The 25,035-nt window shown below is 31.4% G+C and overlaps 1 protein-coding gene across 1 annotated transcript; it reads left to right on the forward strand.

The window, feature by feature from the left end:
* Positions 1–1,242: 1,242 nt before the first annotated feature.
* Positions 1,243–24,505, forward strand: LOC134712387 (uncharacterized). Its single transcript, XM_063573881.1, has 8 exons — positions 1,243–1,660; positions 5,667–5,725; positions 6,348–6,428; positions 7,012–7,088; positions 7,901–7,984; positions 11,151–11,224; positions 14,129–14,187; positions 20,924–24,505. The coding sequence occupies exons 1-8, from the start codon at positions 1,341–1,343 to the stop codon at positions 21,175–21,177; spliced, it is 1,008 nt and encodes a 335-aa protein (XP_063429951.1). The 5' UTR covers positions 1,243–1,340; the 3' UTR covers positions 21,178–24,505.
* The last annotated feature ends 530 nt before the right edge of the window (positions 24,506–25,035 follow it).

The raw sequence follows: 25,035 nt of genomic DNA on the forward strand, positions 1-25,035 counted from the left end.
TTTATTTACTCCAATTAAAGTTTTTGCAAATTTAATTTGGACTTTGATGGTAGCCAATGACCAATATTTTGACTCTATATTTGTAATATCTTTTATCATATACAGAGACCAAACTTCGCTACAATAAAGAAGTATAGGTTTAACAAAGCATCAACAAGCTTTAAGTGAGGTAATACATTGATATCTTCAGAAAATAACAGTTTTCTAATACAAAATATAGCTTTTGAGGCTTTTTTACAAAGAAGTCTCACTGCTTCTGTAAAACTACCAGAATGTTTAAACAGTATACCCAAATATTTATATTCTGTACAGTGTTCCAAAATATTATCACTAAAAACAAACTTGTCTTTTGTAAGTTTTTTACCTTATTTGTTAAAAATCATAACTTTGGTTTTGTCAAGATTTACTGTTAAATCGTAACTAGTGCAATATAACCTAAGCTTGTAAAGGCATTTTTGTAAGCCATTAGCCGATTCAGAATAAGGACTAAATCATCAGCGTATAACAGACATGATATATCATTATCATCTAACTTGGGTGGGTCACATGTTGAGTCAAAAATAGATGGTAAATCATTAATATATAAAGAAAATAATGTAGGGCTTTAAATACACCCTTGTTTTACCCCAACTGAGGACAAACCCTCTTTATACATATCTTTTATTATACAAAAAAATGGACCATCTATGTTTTAAGAAGACAATTTGTAAAAGAGGGCATCTCTATTAATAGTATCAAATGCCTTCCTGAAATCAATTAAACAGGCATATATCTTTTTTGATGATTTAAATGCTTTATCAATTATAGTTTTTAGAGTTAAAACATGATCACTTGTTCGACTTCCCTTTCTGAAACCAATTTGCTCACGACAAATAAGGTTCATTTCCTTCAAGATCCTTTTCTAATCTGTTATATAAAACTTTTAGAGAATTTTTTCCCAAACAAATTGATAGGGCTTTACCTCGATAATAAGTTGGATCATTAAAACACCCACCCTTTAAAATGGGCTTAAGAAAAAAAAATCTCCATAAAGTTGGGTAGATACCAGCTAGACTTAAGAATAAGATTAAACAATTTTACATAAACATTAAGATTACAAGATCGCAAGCCATTTCGCTATTTTTATAACTTCAATATATCTCATAAACTTTATAAGATATAGGCTATACAAATGGGGCCGTTCACAAATCATTGATGTGACAAAGGTGGTCCGCGCATATTTTCGAGACCATTCCGTATTGTTTCTAAATTTAGAAATGTAAACAAAACATCCGTTACCAAAAGTGAAAGTTGAAAACAGTTTTTGGAAATTTCCTATGAAAAGAACTAAGTAGGTCAATATGAGTAAGACATTCGCAAGTAAACCAGCTGCTGTCAGAAGTAGAAACCCTAACAATCAAAATCAAGCAGTAGGCAGTGAAACTGTACCCAAAACAACTTCGAACAGAGGCAGAGGAACAGTACCCAAAACAACTTCGAACAGAGGCAGAGGTGCAATGGCAACCGGAGGGAGAAATTTACCAACAGGAGCAGGGAGGGGATCACTTGCAACCGGAGGGAGAAATTTACCAACAGGAGCAGGCAGGGGATCACTTACAAGTAATTCTGATGCAGAAAATTTACAACCTCAGCAACAACCTCTTGACCAGAGAATGTCATAGTATGTTAACATATTTAAAATAATTTTTTTTAAATACTTAATAGATTCGGCTGTTATCTCTCTCCCCCCTGACTGTTGTCTTCTTGACGAATCTGTTTTCATTCTCTATTCTATTGAGGTCAGGATACATACATCAATTGGCATAAAAAAAAAGAACAACATAAATTTCTGACAATTTTTTTTTCATATTCTACGAAATGAACAGGTCAGAAAATAACCATTTATTGGTAGTTTATCATGTTTATATTTCAATAAACTACTTTCAAGTTATGTCCTTCACCGAAAAAAATTGTATGTTTTGTGACATCATTTACCAGATACATGTAGATGGGATCGTCTATATCCCTGCTCTATGTTCATCAAGCGTCTATGTGATTGTCATTATGCAGGATAAACTAGAAATGATATGTGTTCCATGAGTACATAATCACAATTCCCTTATGATGGCAGTGCTGAATATCAATCATAAGAATTTAAGTTGTTGAATAATTTGTTCAATATCACAGTGTGGGAACGGAACTGTACAGTTTTCTAATAATTTGGTCATTCGGGACACTGTCAAGCGATGCTCTGACATTAAAAAAATAACAAGTTGCTTGATGGAAACTTTGACGAACTCTTATGTTCCTATATAACGTTTCTGCTTCAAGTTTTGATAGCTAAAACATTCTTTATGTAAATATGAACCAATAAAATAATAAGAAAGATATATGCATCAAAACGTTTTCCTTAGAATGGTGGAGCTCCGTGTAAAACAATCAATATGGTCACACAACAGCGATCAAAAATGTCAAATAAACATCGAAAAATCAATGTTTGCTACCTGGATTTTCACATGTACTTTTTCTGATATATAGTCTTACCTGTCTGAAAGTTTCAAAGCCATTGTCCCAGCAGAAATTCAAATATATTCATTTTCTCCATGTCGGATATTTTTATTGACTGTACAATCGCTCGCAAGTTGACTGTAATATCACTCGGAGCTTTTCTTTTCATCGTTTGGCCAACTAGACTACTCTGAAAGGAGGGTAACCTACTTAACCTTCTTATGACTTCACAGTCCAGCTAACAAGCAAGCTAGTCAATGCATTTTGCTGTAATAGTTTCTAGTGGCATATGACTAATTATAACTCTTAAGTAGATAATGCTAAACTTCTTCTGCCACATTCATGATCAGTTTATGTTTTCCATGATACTTTTGTCATCTAAATATTTATTAAAACTACTGCAATCCAATACAATATATGTCTGGTATGATTTTTCTCACCTTTCTGTTACGATGTTTGGTATTGTTTTCGATTTTTGTTTTAACCTAAATTACACACTCAAAAGTGTTAATGATTTTTGAACATTTTATTTGAATGGCTGCAGCCTGCATTAGCAGATCTGGTATGCGGGATGAGGGAGTTTTTGGTGGTTGAAGCCTATTTTTGTCGATTTTTATGGTGTTCCGTGGTTTGGATCCCCCTTTGTAGAAAGGCGGGATCCGCACCTGGTCTGATATCGTCAATGATAGTATGATGATCCGATTATTCATCTGATTTTTATAGTTTGGTCTTGTGCTGTGATAGTTTTGGGGAGAAGTAAGCGCACACAAACATTTGTTACCCTTGCCAAATTCTTTATGTACCTGTTTTAAGTCAAGAGCTCGTAGTTCAGTGGTTGTCGTTGGTTCGTGTCTGTCATATTATGTTTTTCGTAAATTGTTTTATTATGAATTAGGCCGTCATTTAAATTCGAAAGGTATTGATTCTTATTTTTCTTTTCGGGACCTTTTATAGCCGACTGTAATTGCTTAAATCCATTTATTTTTTAACTTTGACAATCATATCACATCTCCTTATTTTTATGTTGAAAATATAAATGTGGTTTGATAAAATGTTGTTTTCCCTAAATAAAAACAACTGTTCCTTCGTTTGTCGGATGCTATAGTAAGGAATATTAAAACCTTCCTGAATCGTGACATTGATATAAAAAAAAAATGTTGAAGAATTTTGTGTTTTCTCTGTCTTTCAGATAACAAGTCCTCTCCCATCCTTGATAAAATTTAATTTTACTGGAGCTTTTTCTACCAGTAGCTACATGTATAGCTTGTAATAAACAGACATCTCATTTGTAATTATACCACATCTTCTATTTTAAAATCATGTTTATTGACATATATGTGTCTTTTCTTGGGTCAGTGGTTAGCTACCACAATTCCACATTCGAATTCCTTGTTATACCAAATTAAAAAGTGTTGGGTATGTGTAGATACACCATGAGAGAGGCTAAATTTCACGATAAAGCTTTGCTTTGGAATTTAGTTCATCCTATGGTGTATCTTCACATATAGCCAATCACTTTTTTATTTGGTAAATGACATGTGTCAAAGTTCTCAACTTATATCACAGGAAAGAAAATGTGTTACAATGTAGTTTCTTGCTAAAAGTGTGAGGTATCTAACATACACCACATGACCATTTTCAATCTTCTGGTAAACCAATCAGAGTGTTGATATGGAACTGTGGTGTATGTGTCGATTCCCTCACACTTTTTCAAACAAACTATGGTACATATCAAGTAACAATATCCCGATCCTGTGCTGAAAAATTCTTTGTTGTATTGTTCAAATATGTATTTATTATTTTTCTAAAATTGCTGGTGAATAATATATTAAGTAAAATTCAAAATATGCCAATTAACTTTCCAGAGAATCTTTTCGGTATATATATATATATTTATTTTGTACGAGGATTATTTTCATTTTTATCTAAGATTAGATTCTTAACATATTTTGTACTGTCCTTTTCTTTTTGTCTTGTATACTTATTCAGTGGTTGTTTGTTTATGTGTTAGATATTTGTTTTTCGTTCATTTTTTGTACATAAATAAGCCGTTAGTTTTCCGAAGTCGTTTTTCATTGTTATTTCAGGACATTTTAAAGATGACTATGCGGTATGGGCTTTATTCATTGTTGACGACCGTACGGTGACCTATAGTTGGTAATTTCTGTGTCATTTTGGTCTCTTGTGGAAAGTTGTCTTTTTGGCAATCATACCACATCTTCTTTTTTATGTGTAGTGTACACGTTTTGTTTTTGTCTCTGATATAGTCACCTTAAAAGGGTTCCTTGATAGAATCTTAATTGTAAAAATGACTGGTTTTGTGCTTATTTTCACTTCAAATACCATAGATGAACAAATAGGACAGCAATAAACAACCAATGCAATGCATATGCAATGTATTTGATTAATTTGGCGAAGCAATTCTACAGGAAAGCTCCAAGTGATTTACAGGAAGGCTCCGAGTGATATTACAGTCAACTTGCGAGCGATTGTACAGTCAATAAAAATATCCGACATGGAGAAAATGAATATATTTGGATTTCTACTGAGACAATGGCTTCGAAACTTTCAGACAGGTAAGACTATACATTTATATCAGAAAAGGTACATGTGAAAATCCAGGTAGCAAACATTGATTTTTCGATGTTTATTTTACATTTTTGATCGCTGTTGTGTGACAATTTTGATCGTTTCACACGGAGCTCCACCATTCTAAGGAAAACGTTTTGATGCATATATCTTTCTTATTATTTTATTGGTTCATATTTACATAAAGAATGTTTTAGCTATCAAAACTTGAAGCAGAAACGTTATAAAGGAACATACATGACATAAGAGTTTGTCAAAGTTTCCATCAAGCAACTTGTTATTTTTCGAATGTCAGAGCACCGCTTGACAGTTTCTTGAATGACCAAAACATTAGAAAACCCTACAGTTCCGTTCCCACACTGTGAATATAGTGTTATCATTTTTTGAATAATAGCTCAACATAATTAATAAATGTACATGTAGGAATGCAAGGGACAACCCATCTCATATACCTTATCATAACAAGTGTCTCAAAAAAAAAATCCAATATAACATTATATACTTAACTCACATTTTTGAAAAATGTCACTAAGAAATTTTTCCTTCTTGTTTTAATATTTAATTATTAATCTTAGGATTGTTTTCTTCAGTCAAGGTTGTTATACAATGATATCACCAAATGAGAAAAAAAGACAAGAATTTCAGAGATGTAAGTACATGTATATATCGATTGTACACCTCCAGATCTAATTGTCTACGACTTTTACAATTCAAGAGATATTTATATTTATCAATGTCAGGAATCTGATCAAGTTAGATTGTTAGATATAAAATTTCCAAGTTAGAAATAATTCTTGCATAACAAATTTGAGATACACATGAATGGAACAAGATTCACTTTGTTTATTTGAGATAAAATAAAAGTCACTAGTTGTATTGTTTGAAGTATTTTAATAAAATGAATTGACTGTCAGTGATCTCTGTGTGAAAATGCATTGTTTACCATATAGGTGTGCTGTCTGAAAGTCAATGCAGACAAGAATACCGAATTTAAGGTTTAATGAGTGGGTTGGGAGCATTGCATTACTTAACATTTGATGTGATTTTTGTAAAAGAAATGACGTTTTTTTCCTATTTAAGGATGCATGTGGTGGTTGCAACTTGTCCTAATTGATCTTCACCAGGAATGAAATCCTTTTTATTAATGAGTCTTCTAAATTGTGTGATGTCAGGATGATATTAGTATTTATTATAGATATGAAATAATGGCATGACATGCATATGTGTTAACCATTCACATAATCTAAAAAAAATTACATACTATTTTACAGTGGCAGATAAGGAAACAGCAAGCTATCAACAATACAAGGAACAGAAGAAAGTTGGTCCTCTGAGCTATGTTGGAACTGCAGGTAACATATATTGGATACCAAATACTTCTCATCTCACCCATATAGTGTAGAAATTGTACATACATCTGAATTACTACAAAAATGAGATCAAGTTTGAATTTGGCATGAGATAATTTTACCCTACTTGAGTTATGTCCCTTTTATATCAAGATATATTCAAGCAGGGGCATCATCTGTGTCCCATTCTCTATTTTTTTTTTATCTGAATGCTTTATTTGTTTTTGGCAAATAAAAACACAGAAAGGATTATAATAGAAAAAAAAACTAGCAGTTAAACAAAATATTGAAAAATTATATCCAGAAGGAGCTTTTCAAACAATGAGCCATAAGGTATCTTTGAAATATTTGTGCTTTTAAATTCTAAATTTTCTTATGTGTTTTCCTCATAGATGGCTGTTGAAATTATTTTTCAAGAAGCTTTCAGTTACCTGATCTTTTAAAAATGAGTTTATGGTAATTAATTTTGTCATGATTTATCTAATAATGTGAGATTATTTCCATGCTATGAACCCACGAAAAAACCAAGAGATTTTGAGTGGCATTTATAACTTCATATACTAATACTATTCAATCTGAACCTTAGGAGGAGGAGCTATAACTGAGCAGCAGGCAAGAAATAGATTGATTCAGGACAACAAAAATCCAAGTATGAAACTACGAGTAAGTCATGTCCAATGTGTATTTCAAAGTTTGTTACATATGATAACTTGTATATTATTCATGTATGGTTAAAACAACACCACCATAAACATGTGACGGATTAACTTACCTTTTATGATCAGATTCAGAGGGAATTAAAAACAAAATGCAGAACAATTAACTATGGAAAACATACAATAGTCAATATATTTTGGATTATAATCCAAAACCTATTCACTTGACAGAAATTAAACACAATCAGTTCAAGTGAATGAATTGATTTATAAAGACTTGTTTGATGTCATTTCTACTCATTATTTAAATTTAGTTCATATACATTAATTTATGTAAAGTCACTGGTTGTCCCAAGTCAGATTTTATAAAAGTTACATCAAAGTTTTTATATCAGCAATGTCTTGGACAAGTAATTGATATTCTATACACCAATCATCTATTTTTGCCAGAGTTATGCCTATTAGAAATTGTAGTTTTTTATGGAAAATTGCATTGTGGGCAATCTCACACCTACAAATTTATAGGATACGAAATACTTTAGAAGAACCAGTTAGTCTTAACTTGCTTAGCAACCTTGAATATATTGTTTCTTTTCTCTTTTTCATCAGAACAATCTGATCCAAGTGATCATCATGATCTGGATGAGATATAAGTCTTACTGAATTCACTTATTGTCTGAAAGACTGAACCGCATTTAAAGATTTATAATCTTTTTTTTTAAAAGATCTAATCCAAGGGAAATGTTCCTTTTAGTTTAAAATCTGTTTAATAATGAGTCTTTTGTATACATGTATAATATACTATTTGTGTTTAACCAGGAGAAAAGAGAAGGATACAAAACAGAGCAGAAGAAAAAGGAAGATGAAGAAATAGAACTGAAAAGGAAAAAACAAAGAGATCTAGTAAGTGATGGGTTAGGCCAAACAAACAAATTTAATCAAACAGTAAACAGGTCATTTGTTTTTGAAATATTTATAATTGTTTTAAAACAAAATTTAAGTTCCAAAGATTTTATTACAACACGTTAAAGACATGGATTCCAAAATGGTCATATATTAAGCCTTGGATAAGCATGAAACAGTCATCAACTTTTCAAGAAACAGTCACTTCAACTTAAACCACCAAAAATTGGGAAGTTTTTGCAATCTTTTTGACCCAACTTTTTGCCAACAGCCAGATATTACGGTCATAAAAGTGACATGATGAATAAATACTATCAAATAAAGGCAACAGTAGTATACCGCTGTTCAAAACTCATAAATCCATGGACAAAAAACAAAATAGGGGTAACAAACTAAAACAAACCCTACTATAATACCTTCTCATTATAAATCAAGGTTAATTAGTTGTTGGACAGCTAAACTTAACCTGCTTAGTTGACAGGTAAACTGTAGATTGTACTGGACATTGTTTGGTCTATTCAAAGATATTTTCTTGCATTTCATCGGTAAACATCAAATTTCTTTTTTTCGAAAAGATTAAAATTATTAGAAATACTTTTAGAAATGGTTTATAAAAAGGATTAGATAAAAAAAATTCAAAGGTTGTCAGAACATGTTGTTTGAACTAGTGCTCATGGGCACAGGTGGGAAATTTAATTAAGTATCCCTACTCTTCAAAAGTGCTAAAATTATCATTGATACATTTATCGTACGTGCATTTCAAGTATTTTAATGAAGAAATAATGGGGAGAGAGCTACTTTTAAAATACTTAAACTAAACTAAATTAGTACTAAATTGAGATTTGTAAATGCACATAAATTTTACGTATCCATATCTGGTCCATGTTTTACCATTGTCAAGTCAACATCTGGTATTACGAAAAAGTGTTTTTCAAAAACAAAAAGTAAAGTTTATAGAATAAAAATTCACACCCAAGATGAGGGTTGTATCATGCCCTCATGGTGCAGCTGAGTTTTTATACGCCTGTCAAAATTTTGATGGGACATATTATGGTATACACATGTCCGGTGTCCGTCCATCTGTCTGTCTGTCCGTCTGTCCGGCGTAAACATGTCGCACCGTAACTTGAGAACGACTTATCCAAATTTCATGAAACTTAATATAGTTGTTTCTTATGATGGTCAAATGATCTGTATACTTTTTGGTGAAAATTAGATTTAAACTTTTTGATTTACGGCACTTTGTAACTAAAACAGGGGTGTGTTTTTTTCACATGTCGCACTGTATCTCAAAAGCGATTCTTGATTATGGCTTAAAACTTTAAACACTTCTTAGTTATATTAATCTTAATATCTGTATACTTTTTGGTGATGATTCAAAATTTCATTTTTGAGTTATTGTGTATTCTGTAAAAAAGGGGGAGGTTTTTTTTACATGTCGCGCCATATCTCAAAATCGAACACTTCTTAGTTATATTAATCTTAATAGCTGTATACTTTTTGGTGATGATTCAAAATTTCATTTTTGAGTTATTGTGTATTCTGTAAAAATTTTTTTACATGTTGTGCCATATCTCTATAACAATTTATGATTATTGCTTAAAACTTTACACACTTCTTTGTTATATTGATCTAAAGATCTGTATACTTTTTGGCGTTGATTCAAATTTTATTTTTGAGTTATTAAGTATTTTGTTAAACAGGGGAGTTTTTTTTGCATGTCGCGCTGTATCTCAAATATAATTTATGATTATTGCTTAAAACTTTACACACTTCTTTGTTATAGTAATCTAAAGAACTGTATACTTTTTGGTTTTAATTCAAAATTTTATTTTAGTGATATTTAGTTTTTTTGTAAAAAAAACAGGGTGGGGGGTTTCGTATCTCAAAAATAATTTATGATTATTGCTTAAAACTTTACAAACTTCTTTGTTATATTAATCTTAAGATCTTTATACTCTTTGGTTTTAATTCAAAATTTTATTTTAGTGATATTTAGTTTTTTGTAAAAAAAAAACCAGGGTGGGGGGTTTCCCACCGTGTCTCAAAAACCATATATGGTTATTGCTTTAAACTTTCTCAGAAACCATTTATGATTATTGCATATAACTTCCACATAAGACGTCGGGTGTATCATGCGCTCATGGTGCAGCTGTTTATTTTTAATGTCATTACTGATTACCATAATTGCTTTTTGTCTAATTAGTCTGAAGGGATTAAAATTGGGATAATATATAAAATGTCAGGCTGGCTAACAATAATTTTGGAAGCCCTGGTTGAAGATGGTGCTACTGATGGACCAGCAGCCTTAATGGATGCTATGGATATATTCATTTCATTATATATGCCAGTATTATTTATAGACCTTAAATGAAAAATACAGGTCCTTTAATTGTATTTTCTTATTAATGAAGAAAAAAATAAGACTTGTTACCTGCTGTAGTTGCTCTGGATAAAAAAAAAGCATTTTTATGCCCCACTAATGATAGTAGAGGGGCATTATGTTTTCTGGTCTGTGGGTCTGTTTGTTCATCCATTTGTTCGACTGTTCGTTCGTTCATCCTTTTGTTTGTCCTGCTTCAGGTAAAAGTTTTTGGTCAAGGTAGTTTTTGATGAAGTTGAAGTCCAATGAACTTCAAACTTAGTACACATGTTCCTTATGATATGATCTTTCTAATTTTAATGCCAAGAAAGAGTTTTTAAACCAATTTCACGGTCCACTGAACATAGAAAATGATAGTGCGAGTGGGGCAATAGTGTACTTGGGACACATTCTTGTTTTTAATCAAAGTTGGTTAAATTGACAATTTAGCACAAGTAAATGAATTAACTATGCATATATTCTTAATCTAAAATTATTTTCAATTTTAAGATTTTAAACTATTGTTCAGAAATTTTCTTTTTGTAAATTCAGTTCTGATCAGACATTTTGCCTTAAGCAATAAGAATGTCACTCTTGCATTAAGCAATAAATATAATACAAAAAATACTTTTACACAAACAATGTTGATACTGTTATAAAGATTTTGTCAATTATAAGTTAACAGTTAACTAATAACAAAAAATTATTTTAACCAGAAGTTATGACTTATTTTGGAGAATAGTAGTGTTTGCTGTTTGTATAACCCTTTTTACACACTATATTTAGATTATGATTTTTTTCTAGGCAGACAAGAATAAATTAAAATCACATCAGACAGAAGCAGAAAAAAGAAATAAATGGGATGAAGACAGAAGAAGGTAATTTAAATAGAATTGAAAATTAGTCATGACATAGGCAACAGACACATCTGTATTGGAAGTCTAGCAAATTACATTTCTAAACTTGTCACTTAGGGGTTCAAATTTACTTTAGGCAATGGATGTTTTTGAACTTTTGACCAAATAGAGTCATAGTTCCTTCTTTATGAATAGAAGGTCCAATTGTACTTGAAAATTCTATTTATATGATTATAAAAAAAAATATATATATACTGTTCCAAAGAACCAATCATGTCTTTCTGTTTATACTAGTATATAAAAACCAGGCATCATGTATGCAATGTTTTGGCATAGTAAGAACATTTGAGTATGCTAGGTCTGTTCTTTTGTTTCATTGTACATTATAATTTTGTAACATTAAGGTGGTACCTAACACTACAGGGAGATAACTCTGTAAAATCAGCTAAATGTTTTAATTACATTGTGTTGTTAAGGGAATATTAAGCTTCTCAATGATCAAAATAAGTGTTCATCAAACTGCTATATAACCAGTGTAATTTTTGTGATAAACGGTTGGTTCAATTTTTTTTATAATTTTTATATTTTTGCCAAAGGGTCAAAGTAAATACTTTGTCAAAATTTCAAGAAAACTAAACGAGCCAAATTAATTTTAGTTAAAGTTTTGGGTACCACCTTAATAAAGTAAAGTTCAAAAACTGATTTTTTGTTATTCCCTCTCAAATAAACCTCAGCATCTAGTATCAGAACTATGAACTATAATGTATGAAAATAAATAAATGATAATAAAAGTGATTCTTCGCGTAATATCCATTTCAGGAACAGCTTATATTCCTCAAATTTGAAATTCTGTTCTCCTACATCTTTTTGTTCTGAACTTCTAAAATTAATTTTAAACCAGAAAAAAGGCTTCCCCTTTCCAGGGCACTTTCCCGTTCAATGTGTGTGGGATATATTTGACACAGTACCTGCATTGGAGGTCAAACTGTGTACAGGAATCTATAAAATATTTTGGGATGCTATGAATAACAAAGTAGCTGAATTCAAGTGTGGAAATCACAATATATCAACTACCGGTAATTACATAACAATTATGTCATAATGAAATTATCACACTTTGAAAGATTAATCCTTTTGCTTTCTTTTGGTACATCATTTATATAATTTAAAGAAGGATGAGAGGAATTGCACCAGTTTAAAGTTGTCTGATTATGGATAAAAAATCTTTGTATTGTGCTACTTTAACATCACTCTAATTATAATATTTTAACATCACTCTAATTATAATATTTTAACATCACTCTAATTATAATATTTTAACATCACTCTAATTATAATATTTTAACATCACTCTAATTATAATATTTTAACATCACTCTAATTATAATATTTTAACATCACTCTAATTATAATATTTTAACATCACTCTCATTATAATATTTTAACATCACTCTAATTATAATATTTTAACATCACTCTAATTATAATATTTTAACATCACTCTAATTATAATATTTTAACATCACTCTAATATATTGAAGGAATCTTTACCTTTCAGTGCTTACAAGCACTGTGAATTATTCAATTGAAATGAAATTTTATGACAATTTTGATTATTCTGAAATCTTTGTAGCAAATTAACACCTACTGTTTGATATTTAGTTCATACTGATTTGATTTGCAAAAAGGCTATGTCTGTGATCACATGGCTTGGTATAAAAAAATACTGTCAAACATTTTGCTATTAAATAGTTATTTATTAATTTGTGGTCTAAATGAACTTTATTATGACAACATTTATTTATCCTGAAATCTTAATAGAAAAATAACACCTGCTGTTTGATATTTGATTTTGCAAAAAAATTGACTAAGTAATTATATACCACAAGACCATACCTTTGACCACACAACCAGATGGACCTAAAGAAGGCAAAGCTATGTCTTGTGACCATAAAAAAATGATTTATATAGGAATCAAATTCTACTCTACACAAAGTGTTTTTTCTATGATATCACAATTTTTTTCACAAGCCAATTTCATTTATAAGGGTCAGCAATCCATCATAGGTTCAAAACAAACATAAATTTATTCTTGCTAGATAGAGTTAGTAGAAATTAGATTTATAGTAATCTTTTACAACAAAAAATGCTCTTATTTTGATAGCATTAATTATTTTTCAGCAAGCCAATACAATGTTTAAAGTCAGTTTCAAACATAGCATTAGACATGAGGTAGAAAACAAACTTCTTTTTTACCTAATTTAATGGTAGAGATCAACAAATTTGTTTATCATTAAAAAGTAATCACTTATTGTTACATCTATGCGTTTTTATGCCCCATTTATGGGTATTATGTTTTCTGGTCTTTTGGCCATTTTGTTCAATCGTTTGTCCGTTCATCCATCGATTCATACTTTTGCCCCAATTCAGGTTAAATATTTTGGTCGAGGTAGTTTTCGATGAAGGTGTAGTCCAATAAACTTGAAACTTAGTAAACATGTTCCCTATGAATTTATGATCTTTCTAATTTTAATACCAAATTAGAGATTTTATCCCATTTCAGGGTCCACTGAACATAGAAAATGACCGTGTGGAATCCATGTACTTGTTATATTTGAATAAATTGGTTTCTTTAGGCTTATACTAGTGTTGTATAAATTAAGATTATTAGAACTTAAAATTTGTAAATTGTTTTGAAAAGGATATGAATAGTGTTAATTTTAGCAAGAATTAGTTTTGCTGCCAAAATTAGCTAAAATTTAATAGATAAAAGAAGAAAAAAAATACCTGAGGAAAATTTAAAACAAAAGGTCCTTAAAAGCACATGGTTAAACTAAAAGCTTAAACACATCAAGTGAATATAAAGTACCCAGTTATATAGTATACTATCCATGTTGTTAACAATAACCGTGTTTTAAATTCCAGAAAGACTGATGATTTTTTAAGCCGATTAGAAAGAAAGCCTAATGAAGACAGGCAACCAGGTAAGATTGTTTGTTTTAAAAAAAATTCAGCGGAGCTGACCAGTTAGGATATAAACTGATATCTAGATCTGCATAAAGCAAATGAAATGTTTATTTCTTAGTTTTGGTAATGTTGATTTTAATTCTGTTAAGCATTGCTTCATCATCAAGTTCATTTTTACATTATTTATCTTGTACAAATATAAAGATTGGTAAAATAGTATTTGTATAAGGGAAGGGCAGCTTCCTGACAAAAGCGTCTAAACTTTAACCTAATTTCATTCACTGTCAGTCATATTGATTGAAATTCATGTTTAATTCATTATAACAATTATGCTTGTTTAAGAAATGTTAAAAGTAAGTTTTAAAGGGTTCCATGGAACAGAATATTTCTCATTCAATTATTGTTTTCAGTGTAAAAGGGTAATTTTGACTCTCAAAAACAGTTTCCATCTAGCAAAAATTAAAGCCAATGTATCTCAGTAGCGTGAGTTCGAATCCCGGCATGGGAAGCACAAAAAAACACAGATCTAACATTGTTTGGTTGATGTTTAGACGAGTTGTATATACAGAATGTACACAGCCATGTATCAACATCACTGCTGGTGGTCCGATGGATAAATCTATATAATTTATTTCTGTGACTGTATCTTACATTAATTTGTAGGATCCTTTACTATAGATAATTTAGCTGATATGTAAAGATTCCATCTTTATGCCTTATATATCATGTACTGTATTGCGACGCTAAATTAACACTGGAGAGGAAAGGTAACACCCGGCCACCGAAAGCTTTATTTTTGTGTTGCCCAGGTGGTCGAGTGGTCTAGCGCCAGATACAGTGCAGGCGATTTGCTGTCACGATATCTCAGTAGCATGAGTTCCAATCCCGGCGAGGGGGGAACAAAAAACTTGCGAAAGCAAATTTACAGATCTAACATTGTTTGGTTGATGTTTAGACGAGTTGTATATACAGAAGGTACTCAACCATGTATCACCATAACTGCTGGTGATCTGATGGATAAATCTGTTTTAGAGTTGTCACTGGTTCAGACGTACTTATAAATATAATTAATTAATGGTGTTTCAGGATTTTTTAGCTTAGTTTTAACTTAGCAAGGGTCCCTTCTCAAAAGTTTCCCTATTTAAAAGTTTCGCAATGGTAGGCATCTGTTTCATATATTGTTTTACAATATATTCATCTCTTTGCAAAATTTTCCAATGTTTGACTTATTGTTTGAAGTTTTATTTCGGGTGTTTACTATATCTCTTTTGTATTTTAGTAATGACCTCTAATGTTTGTATTGTTATCTCAATTGTAAGTTCTTTATTTGTGATTTTGTAGAACTGATAATCACAAGTAGTTGCAAGCTTCACAGGGTATCAGGAAATGTTCTGTTGTCTCTTCTTTATCCATGCAATACACTGATCTTCAGTTTCGTCTTTGTATATCCTAGTGGTTCAAGTATATAAGTAGCAGTTAACAGTTAAATCTTGGTTAGGGGTCTCATTGGGGGTTCGAATCACGGATCTCGCTTACTGTTTTGTGAGATTCCCGTATCCCGATTACACTATGTACGGAAGCAATTCTCTCTTTTTTGTAATTTCTCTTTCACTTCATTTCTCGTTTTCACGGCATAATAATTTTACGTCCACGTGTCAAGCTTACAAAAAACGGCAATCACGCGTCATGCTTAGACCCAAATGAGACCCACTTGGTAGGTACTCTTGCTGTATCTTGGAGTTTAGTGCTTAATACGCAATATTGTAAGTATTTCCCTTGGCATAAATACACCACAGTTAAGGTATTGACAGTCGATATAATCGTCATAGGAAAGAAATTCACTCACTCCAATAGACATTGATTCCTTTTCTGGTTTAACTTAATTGTTCTTCCTTTTTCTGAATATCTAGCCACTTAATTGCATTTCCTGATTAGTATTTTAACATGATCGTTTTTACTTCAATTAAACTCATCATAGATTCCAGGACCAAAATTTAATATTAACGCCAGACGCGCGTTTTGTCTACAAAAGACTCGCCAGTGATGCTTGAATCAAAAACTGTTTAAAAGGCCAAATAAAGTACGAAGTAAAAGAGCATTGAGAACCAAAAATAAGTCAGCTGTTATAATCATTCACTTCATGCATAGTTGCCTCCTTGCTAGTTGTTAATATGCTTTCGTTTGATTGAGTAAATACATTTATGAAGGATCATAACCTTTATGTGTTTTTGTGCCGCAACTATTAATATTCCTCTCAAAATGTTGATTGCTGCATCTGGTGTGTGAGTTGGTACTGTCATTGGTTACTTGAGCATTGTCTTTTGAAATTTTTCCAATTTCTCCAGAATAAGAGATCGTAGTGTTAAAAATCAACACCTTATAATAACACTTGTAAAGCCCCGATCACAAAAGATCCTACGATTTTTTGTAGTGAAAGTTCTATACAATAGTTTAGGCACTGTCGTCCAAAATATCAAAAAAATATTCTAGCGGACACATCAACTACGACATGTCCTCAATGGTTCCACGATTGGTACACGACAGAAAAAAAAGAAGTCGGCCCTGCAACAGTCGAACGACATTCGTGAGTTGTTTGGGGCTATTTTTCAGGTTTTCATTTCATGTGATGCGCATGCCACTGTCGTTTCAATGTCGTGCCTTTGTTGTACGACTGTCGCACAACAGTCGTTAGTCACTCGCGCGTTTATCCAGAACTACTAGTATATATAAAAAGGAGGCCCGATTTATTATTTGCCATTTGCTTTTAATATTGTTCATTGTCATTTTATGAAGTTCGGTCCAAGTAGACGAAGTTAATATTATAATTGTTAAGCGAATTTAAACCAGGCTGCACCCGAAAAGAAAAATTAACGGGCGTTTCGTCGGTTCCTTTACTGTTCAACGGCTCGAATAAACCCTTACAGGACCACATTTTGGAGTCCGACAAGGCGCCTTCTCGGCAGGTCAAGCGTAATCGTTCTGGTGGAATAGCCATCCTCTTTAAGCGGTAGACGGTATGTTTTTCCAAACATTCTTCCTGTCGAATTGTATTCTTATTAATTAAATAAAACAAAATATGATGCATGAACAAAGTACCACTGTCGTACGACAAACAATCAATGTTGTGCGAGCTTCGTACGAAGTTTTGTATTCGGGAGACGATCGTGCGACTGTATCACTAGTGTCTTGTGACAGGCTTGAGATATTTGGACGACAGCCGTATGATTTTTTTTTTTATCAAAATGGTTTATTTTGGTACTTACGACAAGGTGTTTATCACAAGACACTCTCATGACAGCCACAAGACAGTGACACGGCAAAAAATCGTAGAGCAAAAAAGGCGCATGTCCAATTTTTGTCCAACGATACACGACAGCGCTACAATACACAAAATATCGTGCGACTGTCGCAATCCGATCACAGACGACTTGCAATTTGAACACATTTCTTGTCGTGGCGCTGCATATATGTGACGTGGGTTCGTTGTGACCAGGGCTTAAGATGTCGATTTTGTACAGATGTATCATAGTTTCTATATTCAGTCCGTTTTCATTATGACACTGCCAAGTAGAGCATAGAGACCTCTCCTTGATTGGGGTTTATTCTCCTCGATATTTGCTTTAATAAATTGTTTCATAGAATTGGTTCTGTGTATTTGAAATAAAATAGCTTTTTCGATTCTAGGCATAGAAGCTTCAACCATTGCATATTCTTCCAGTAATTTTTCTTTACCTGATCAATTTAATATGATATTAATAGCAACACTTTTATTTTGCTGTATTTTATACCCCTCTATGCTGGCATAAATGTTTGCCATATTGACTTGTACTTGCATATCTGTTTTCTTTTTTGCTCATGAGTGCTTCGTCATCTGCACATGTACGATTATTTCAGAGTATATTCCCAATTTACATCTGAAACGTGACGATTAAGCATGTTAAATACCAAATATTTTCAAATATTGTTCAAATAATTTGCAATATATATATTTGAATATCTAAACCTTCACGATAAAGCATTTTTTCACAAAATAATGAAATCGAATGCAAAGATTTAGTTCAGCATGCATCATCTTTTGAAGTTTGTTTTTTTCATTTCGAAGAAAATATGTTTACAAGACTTTAGTGATCTTATTTATTGCTTTTCCCTGATTATGCAAAAAGAAAATATTTCGCATTTGTCTTTCACACTCTTAGGTGTGAGAATATGATACAATGACGCATATGATTTTCATAAATTTATCTAGAACACATGACCCCACTGACCAATCAATCTAAGTACTTTTAAAGGAAGAACATTACATGCAAACAGAATATATTGCTGTTCGGTGTGAGCCGATCGTCTTTGTTGAAGGCCGCACTTTGAACCAAAATGATTTGCTTTTAACATATTGTGAGTTGTCTCATTGGCACCCATACCACATCTTATATCTATATTATATAATTTTGATAAGCTACGTTGGCTTCTACAACAGATCGAATGTGAAGGTTTCCCTTCAAAGCAATGTGTCACCCTACAGTTTAGCAACTTTAAAGGCCTTTCAGTAGTATAGTTCATCTGACCTTGATCTCATTTGCATAGTTCATTTTTTAATGCTATGATTTTGTGTGTGATTTAATCAGTATGTAACTTGAATTTGTTTTGTCACAGTTCTAGTTTATAGAATGCCAGGAACCCTCTAAATGTTATCTGATATTAATTTATAATTGTTTCATCGTCTATATGTATTGATTAGCTCAGTATCATAGTCATGGTGTGCCATACATTCATCATATTCTGTTTTGAAAATTTTTAAAAGAGGGACGAAAGATATCAGAGGGAGAGTCAAACTTATACATTTTTGTAGATTGAAAATAAACTGACAACTCTATGGCTAAAAATAAAAAAGACAAACAGACAAATAATAGTACAGAAGACACAACATAGACAACTAAAGACTAAGCAACACGAGCACGGAAGGGTAAGCAGCCCTGCTCCACATGTGGCATCCGTCTTGTTGCTTGTGATATTATAGTCTTAATTCGGTAGGTCACATTCGTGTAAAGGGAAGGGTATTGTAGTTACGACGTAAGGAACATATCCGATACCATCTGTGGAACGGTTATTCTATAATGGTCAACCAACTGGTGATGGCGTCCTTAAAATTTACGAAGGGACGATTTCAACTTAACCCTTTAAAACCTTTGGTTAAATAGTTTCCTAGTGAGTAGCAATCCTCTATCAAGGAAAATGACAGCTGTCATCTAAACTTTATGGCTACAAGAGATTTGTGTTGTGTTTTTTTTTGGTTTCTATTTTATTTGTATTTATATTTGACTTATTTGTACTTCTTTGTGTTTGTACTATCAACTACAAAAACGCTTTAGTGTGTGTCTTCGTTACATATGATGTATTTAAATTAAAGGGTGTTTTATGTGCTGACATGAATTGTCATTGATATGGTTATATTTATAAACTTACTGTTTACAAATTTTTGGAATTTTTTGAAATACTAAGACTTTTCTACCTCAGGCATAGATTAACTTTGCTGTATTTGGCAAAACTATTTTTAGGAATTTTGGTTCTAAGTTCTCCTCAACTTCGTCCTTTATTTGGCCTTTTAAACTTTTTTGATTCGAGCATCACTGATGAGTCTTTAGTAGACGAAACGCGCGTCTGGCATATTTGCTAAATTTAGTCCTGGTATCTATGATGAGTTTATTTAATGTATTAATTGGTACAGTACTAGTGTGTGTATGTGTTTACACAATTTGGCTGCTGGATCTCAATTATTGTTGCATTTATTATTGATGATCATTAAATTTGTAAATATAACGGATCTATAAACATCTGTCCTACAAGCTAGCTATAAAACCAGGTTTAACCACCAGTTTCTCTAAGAAGTCAAGCATATGTAATTTTTCCCTGTCGATCTGTTGGTTTATAATGTCTAAGGTTTAAATTTGGTCAGTTTTTATAGACTTACTCTGTTTTAACTTAGCTTGTAGTTTGATATTTTTGTCAATACATGTATCTTTGATTAATGATTATTATTATTCGGGAGGAAGACTCAAGTCTTCTGTAATTCCATAATACGGACAGTTTATAAAATCATTAAATTGTGTCCAAAGTGTTACTGTATCCCTTTATGTCATAAACCACTTTATAACTTCAAATCGTGTCAAAGAAAGCCATGTGCAATTGGACTTAAATCAAACACTAAAGTTAGTTTTCCAGATTTTCATGTTTCCATGTTTAATCTCTCCCTGTTTATTTACTTTAATATTTAAATTTCGTGTTACATATCTTCAATCTTACGTATTATTCAAAATGTTTATTGACTATAAAAGATAGTAATAAATTAAAATTAAAAGAACACATGCGATGACTAGATGTTTTCAGTGACAATTTGGATAAGAAAATGCTTGTTCTAAGTCAGGAATATGACATTTGTTATCCATTCGTTTGATGTGTTTGAGGTTTTGATTTTGTCATTTGTTTAGGAACTTTCTTTTTGAATTTTTCTTGAAGTTCAGTATTTTTGTGATTGTACTTTAAACTTTACATAATTTTCTTCTTATTTCTTTTACCTGATTTACCCCATGCAATGTGTTTACTGTTAATAACAAATATCAATGAAGGTCACAAACTCTTCAAACCTGTTTTTATCTGTTGTTTCTTATGCCTTTGCGACTATATTATATCTGATCAAATATACTTACAAAGCATTGTAATTCTATATGTACCTGTATACTATATATTTTCTTCTTTCAGGTTCAGGCAATACAGAATTCAAATCAAGAGGCTCATATACCGTTTCATCTAACGCTGTTGCATCAGTTCAACCTGTATCTGAAGTTGATACACCAAGTAATTTAAGAGGTGCCCATGCATATAGTAATACCAACATGCCTGTTTCAAATGACCTGGATACTTTACATGGAATGTTTCCACACTGTGATAGAGCTACCTTACAAGATATTCTTCAACATAATTCATTGGAAAGTGCTATTGATTTGTTAACCTGAGAAAGCTAGTAAATCTTGTGAAAAAAATGTTATGAGTCAATTAACATGTTAACTATTGGAGGAACAGTGCTAATTATTATAGACGATTTTAAGATTTTAAAGTATGAAGAAAATATTTTGGTTTAGTTGAAACCATTAATATATTTATTTCTAATGGTTCTCTGCTTATAGTTATCAAAAGGTACCTGGATTTTTACTCATTGTGAAGCAAAAATGACCAGTTATGTCCACAATCTTTGTATTTAAATGCTTTCTTTTATAATAGCAATTGCACAACTGACATATATGCAAGATAAGTTAACATGAAACTATGTTTGTGTAATAACAAAATAAGTTAACATGACACACAAAATTCGGCTAAAATACCGGACACCAAGATAAATTATAAAAGGGCGAAGTCCATACAAACTGACAACATTAAACTTGAGAATCTATAAACCAACATTTCCCTACCAATGTCGGTCGTTCTCCGGTATTCCAAACTTGAGAATCTATTAACCAACATGTCCCTACCAATGTCGGTTGTTCTCTCCGGGTAATCCTTGTATCCTAGACAAACAAAGTGTGACCCCCACGGAATAGCACAGTAGTAGTGAAAGTGGTGTAAAACACCAATCAATCAATCTATAAACCAACATTTCCCTACCAATGTCGGATGTTCTCTCCGATTCCGTATTCTTGTATTCTAGACCAACAAAGTGTGACCATCACGGAATAGCACAGTAGCGTGAAAGTGGTGTAAAACATAAATCAATCAATCTACGAACCAACGGAACAAATGGTCAACAACGTCATATTCCTGTTAATTCTAGGAAAATTAGCTGCAAATTTGATTTAAAAGGATAGCCATATTGTATACTATTATCAAACACCACTGTACTATGGATAGTAACAACTTTAAGTCTTAGATGTCAAATTAAAATCAATTATTATCTTTAGACACAGAGAACTGTTACATCATTCTTCATGTTCATGCTATCAAGGTGTTCATATATTTATGAGTAGGACAATCATATATTCTAATATAAAAATAAGGAGATGTGGTATGATTGCTAATGAGAGACCTATCCACCAAAATTCGAATGCAGTAGTTGTGAGCACCTAAAGGTGACAGTAAGGCCTTCAACAGTGAGAAAAATCCACACCTAATAGTGGGCTAAATAGTTATCAAAGGTACCAGGATTATAAGTTAATACGCCAGACGCGCGTTTCGTCTACATAAGACTCATCAGTGACGCTCAGATCAAAACAATTAAAAAGCCAAACAAATACAAAGTTGAAGAGCATTGAGGATCCAAAATTCCAAAAAGTTGTGCCAAATACGGCTAAGGTAATCTACTCCTGGGCGTAAGAAAATCCTTAGATTTTCGAAAAATTCAAAGTTTTGTAAACCAAAAATTTATGAAATGACCATATAATTGATATTCATGTCAACACCGAAGTGCTGACTACTGGGCTGGTGATACCCTCGGGGACGAAACGTCCACCAGCAGTGGCATCGACCCAGTGGTGTAAATAGTTATCAAAGGTACCAGGATTATAAGTTAATACGCCAGACGGATAAGACATGAAAAAAAGAAACGATTCAATTTAGAAAACTAAATGCCTAATTGATACAACACAATTTTCGAAAATCGAATATGACAGACATTAATCAACAAACAACCACAGAAAAAGGCTGTTAACTCTGTACAGGCACTTGAGACAGTCCAGTTTAAAATATTTTATTGCCTAAATAGGATTGTATACAAGTTATAACAATTTAAAATTATAGTACTCTCCAAATCATTATTACATACAAAATCCAAGTTGAAAGCAAATATATGTAAACACAATATGAAAACTTAACAGTATATGAATTGCGCAACAACTATGTGTGATCTTTTGGAATGTAACAGAAATAGATACAAGTCTATTTCAAAATGCAAAATTATAACCTTAGTATTGTTTTATATGACTGAAAATATATATAAATATGAAAAAAGACTGTTAGTGTTCACAACCTAAATAATAGTATATTATAGGGAAATAACGAAACATAAAAAGGGGATACAATATTTTATTACACAACCCTAAGCACAAATTGCTTATTTTACAAAAACGGTCTTTATAAATCAGGTCTATTTTTGAGAGTATACATCTGTTTATAAACTGTGTGTGTATAATATTTTCCTAACAAAGTCTCTTGTCTTTTCTTTGAGTGAACTGATTTGGTCTCTGCCGCTAAGTTATATGCATGAACGCTAGAAGGACGATTTGATATAAAAATAGGTTTTTAAATGGTCTTGATAGTTGATAATATAATGATAAAACAGTCTTTATCAAATTAGTGCATTAAATCATAAAAGTATTGTAAAACAAAATCGTTTGAAATTAGAGGTAATGTCTTTTATTTTTTTTGAATTATAATCTTTAATAAATCTTGATTACTAGAAAGGAATAAATAATTTTATTCCATCAGACCTTGCTTTACATTCATAAAATGTTACGTATCCTTTAGCCTTAAAAGCTTACATTTCATCTGTGTTTATCATATTTTAATATCGCTAGTCTGCCCAAAATGGATAGCTGAAAAAAATATATTATTCCCCTTCATAACTTTTTTTATCTTGATTAATTTTAGCATAGAAATTGTTTGTATAGTTCATATGCTGAAATCAGAATCCTTAATTGAATTCTGAAATAGAATGAAATTGAAATAATTTATTTTTGTAGATCCATAAAAACCAAACGTTTTTTTATATAGATTTTAACTAAATGTACATTACATTCAGAGTCACAAATATGAATGACACATAAATCCCAAAATTATCTTAATATTGGTATACATATTTATACATATACAGAATAATTGCTTTAATACTACTATGAATTACTTGTACAAGATGCAGTTTTGGAAAATAGAAATAAAAATAGATAGCTAAATAAAAACCCTTCAACTTAAGATTATTTTTTAATAGTCGATTATCTTATGCTTTATTTTCCTTGTTAATATGCTTTATTTATTGTTGTTTACAAGTATAATTTAGTTTTAAAATATGATATAAACAATATGTGTTACTATTTTATATTTTTACAGTTTATATGGATTAATTTATTAAACTGAAATAAATTTTAAAAAATATTGCACTCTTCCATGTGGTGTTTGAATTTTACATGAAAATAATTTGGAAATGTTTGAAATGACAATAAAAAGAATTATATTACGGACACAATATTATCAAGGAGATGGGAGGTATCAGAAACAACTATGGCAACAAATGCTTTACCAAAAGAAGACAATTATCAGAATTGTACATGACGTTGGTTTTAGTCATTTATTTAGGACACACATTGAATCCTTATTGCTAACTTTAGAAAAAAAAAACTATTTTATTGAAAACAGATATAATACAAGGATCTCTATTGGTTGTAAATATCATAAAGTTACAATTCAACATTTAATTTATATATTCTGTAATCAAACAATCATTAAAAGCATTTCAATATTTTGTGACAAACACATTGTAATGAACAAAGCAAATGGGTTTCACTTCACTTAATAGCTTCTTCAGAGAATTGGTTATACAAAAAAAATTGACGTTGTCATATCTATGGACATAATTGAAAATATATAAATAAACACAGCATAGATACCAGGATTGAAATTTTACATTTGAGCCAGACACACGTTTCGTCTACAAAAGACTCATGAGTGACGCTCGTATAAAAAAATGTTAAGAGGTCCAAACAAAGTACGAAGTTTACGAGCATTGAGGACCAAAAATTCCTAAAGATTTGGCAAACAAAGGTAAGGTAATCTTTTCCTTAAACAGAAAAACCTTTAAGTATTTCAAAAATTAGAAGTTTTAGAATTAA

This window comes from Mytilus trossulus, chromosome 3 (assembly GCF_036588685.1).
Source record: "Mytilus trossulus isolate FHL-02 chromosome 3, PNRI_Mtr1.1.1.hap1, whole genome shotgun sequence".
Taxonomy (NCBI): domain Eukaryota; kingdom Metazoa; phylum Mollusca; class Bivalvia; order Mytilida; family Mytilidae; genus Mytilus; species Mytilus trossulus.

Excerpts from the sequence above, each read along its gene's own strand:
- LOC134712387 (XM_063573881.1), top strand. The coding sequence starts at position 1,341 with ATGAGTAAGACATTCGCAAGTAAACCAGCTGCTGTCAGAAGTAGAAAC. Across the intron at positions 1,661-5,666 it reads CTTGACCAGAGAATGTCATA|TCAAGGTTGTTATACAATGA; the intron begins GTATGTTAACAT and ends TGTTTTCTTCAG. Across the intron at positions 5,726-6,347 it reads AAGACAAGAATTTCAGAGAT|TGGCAGATAAGGAAACAGCA; the intron begins GTAAGTACATGT and ends ACTATTTTACAG.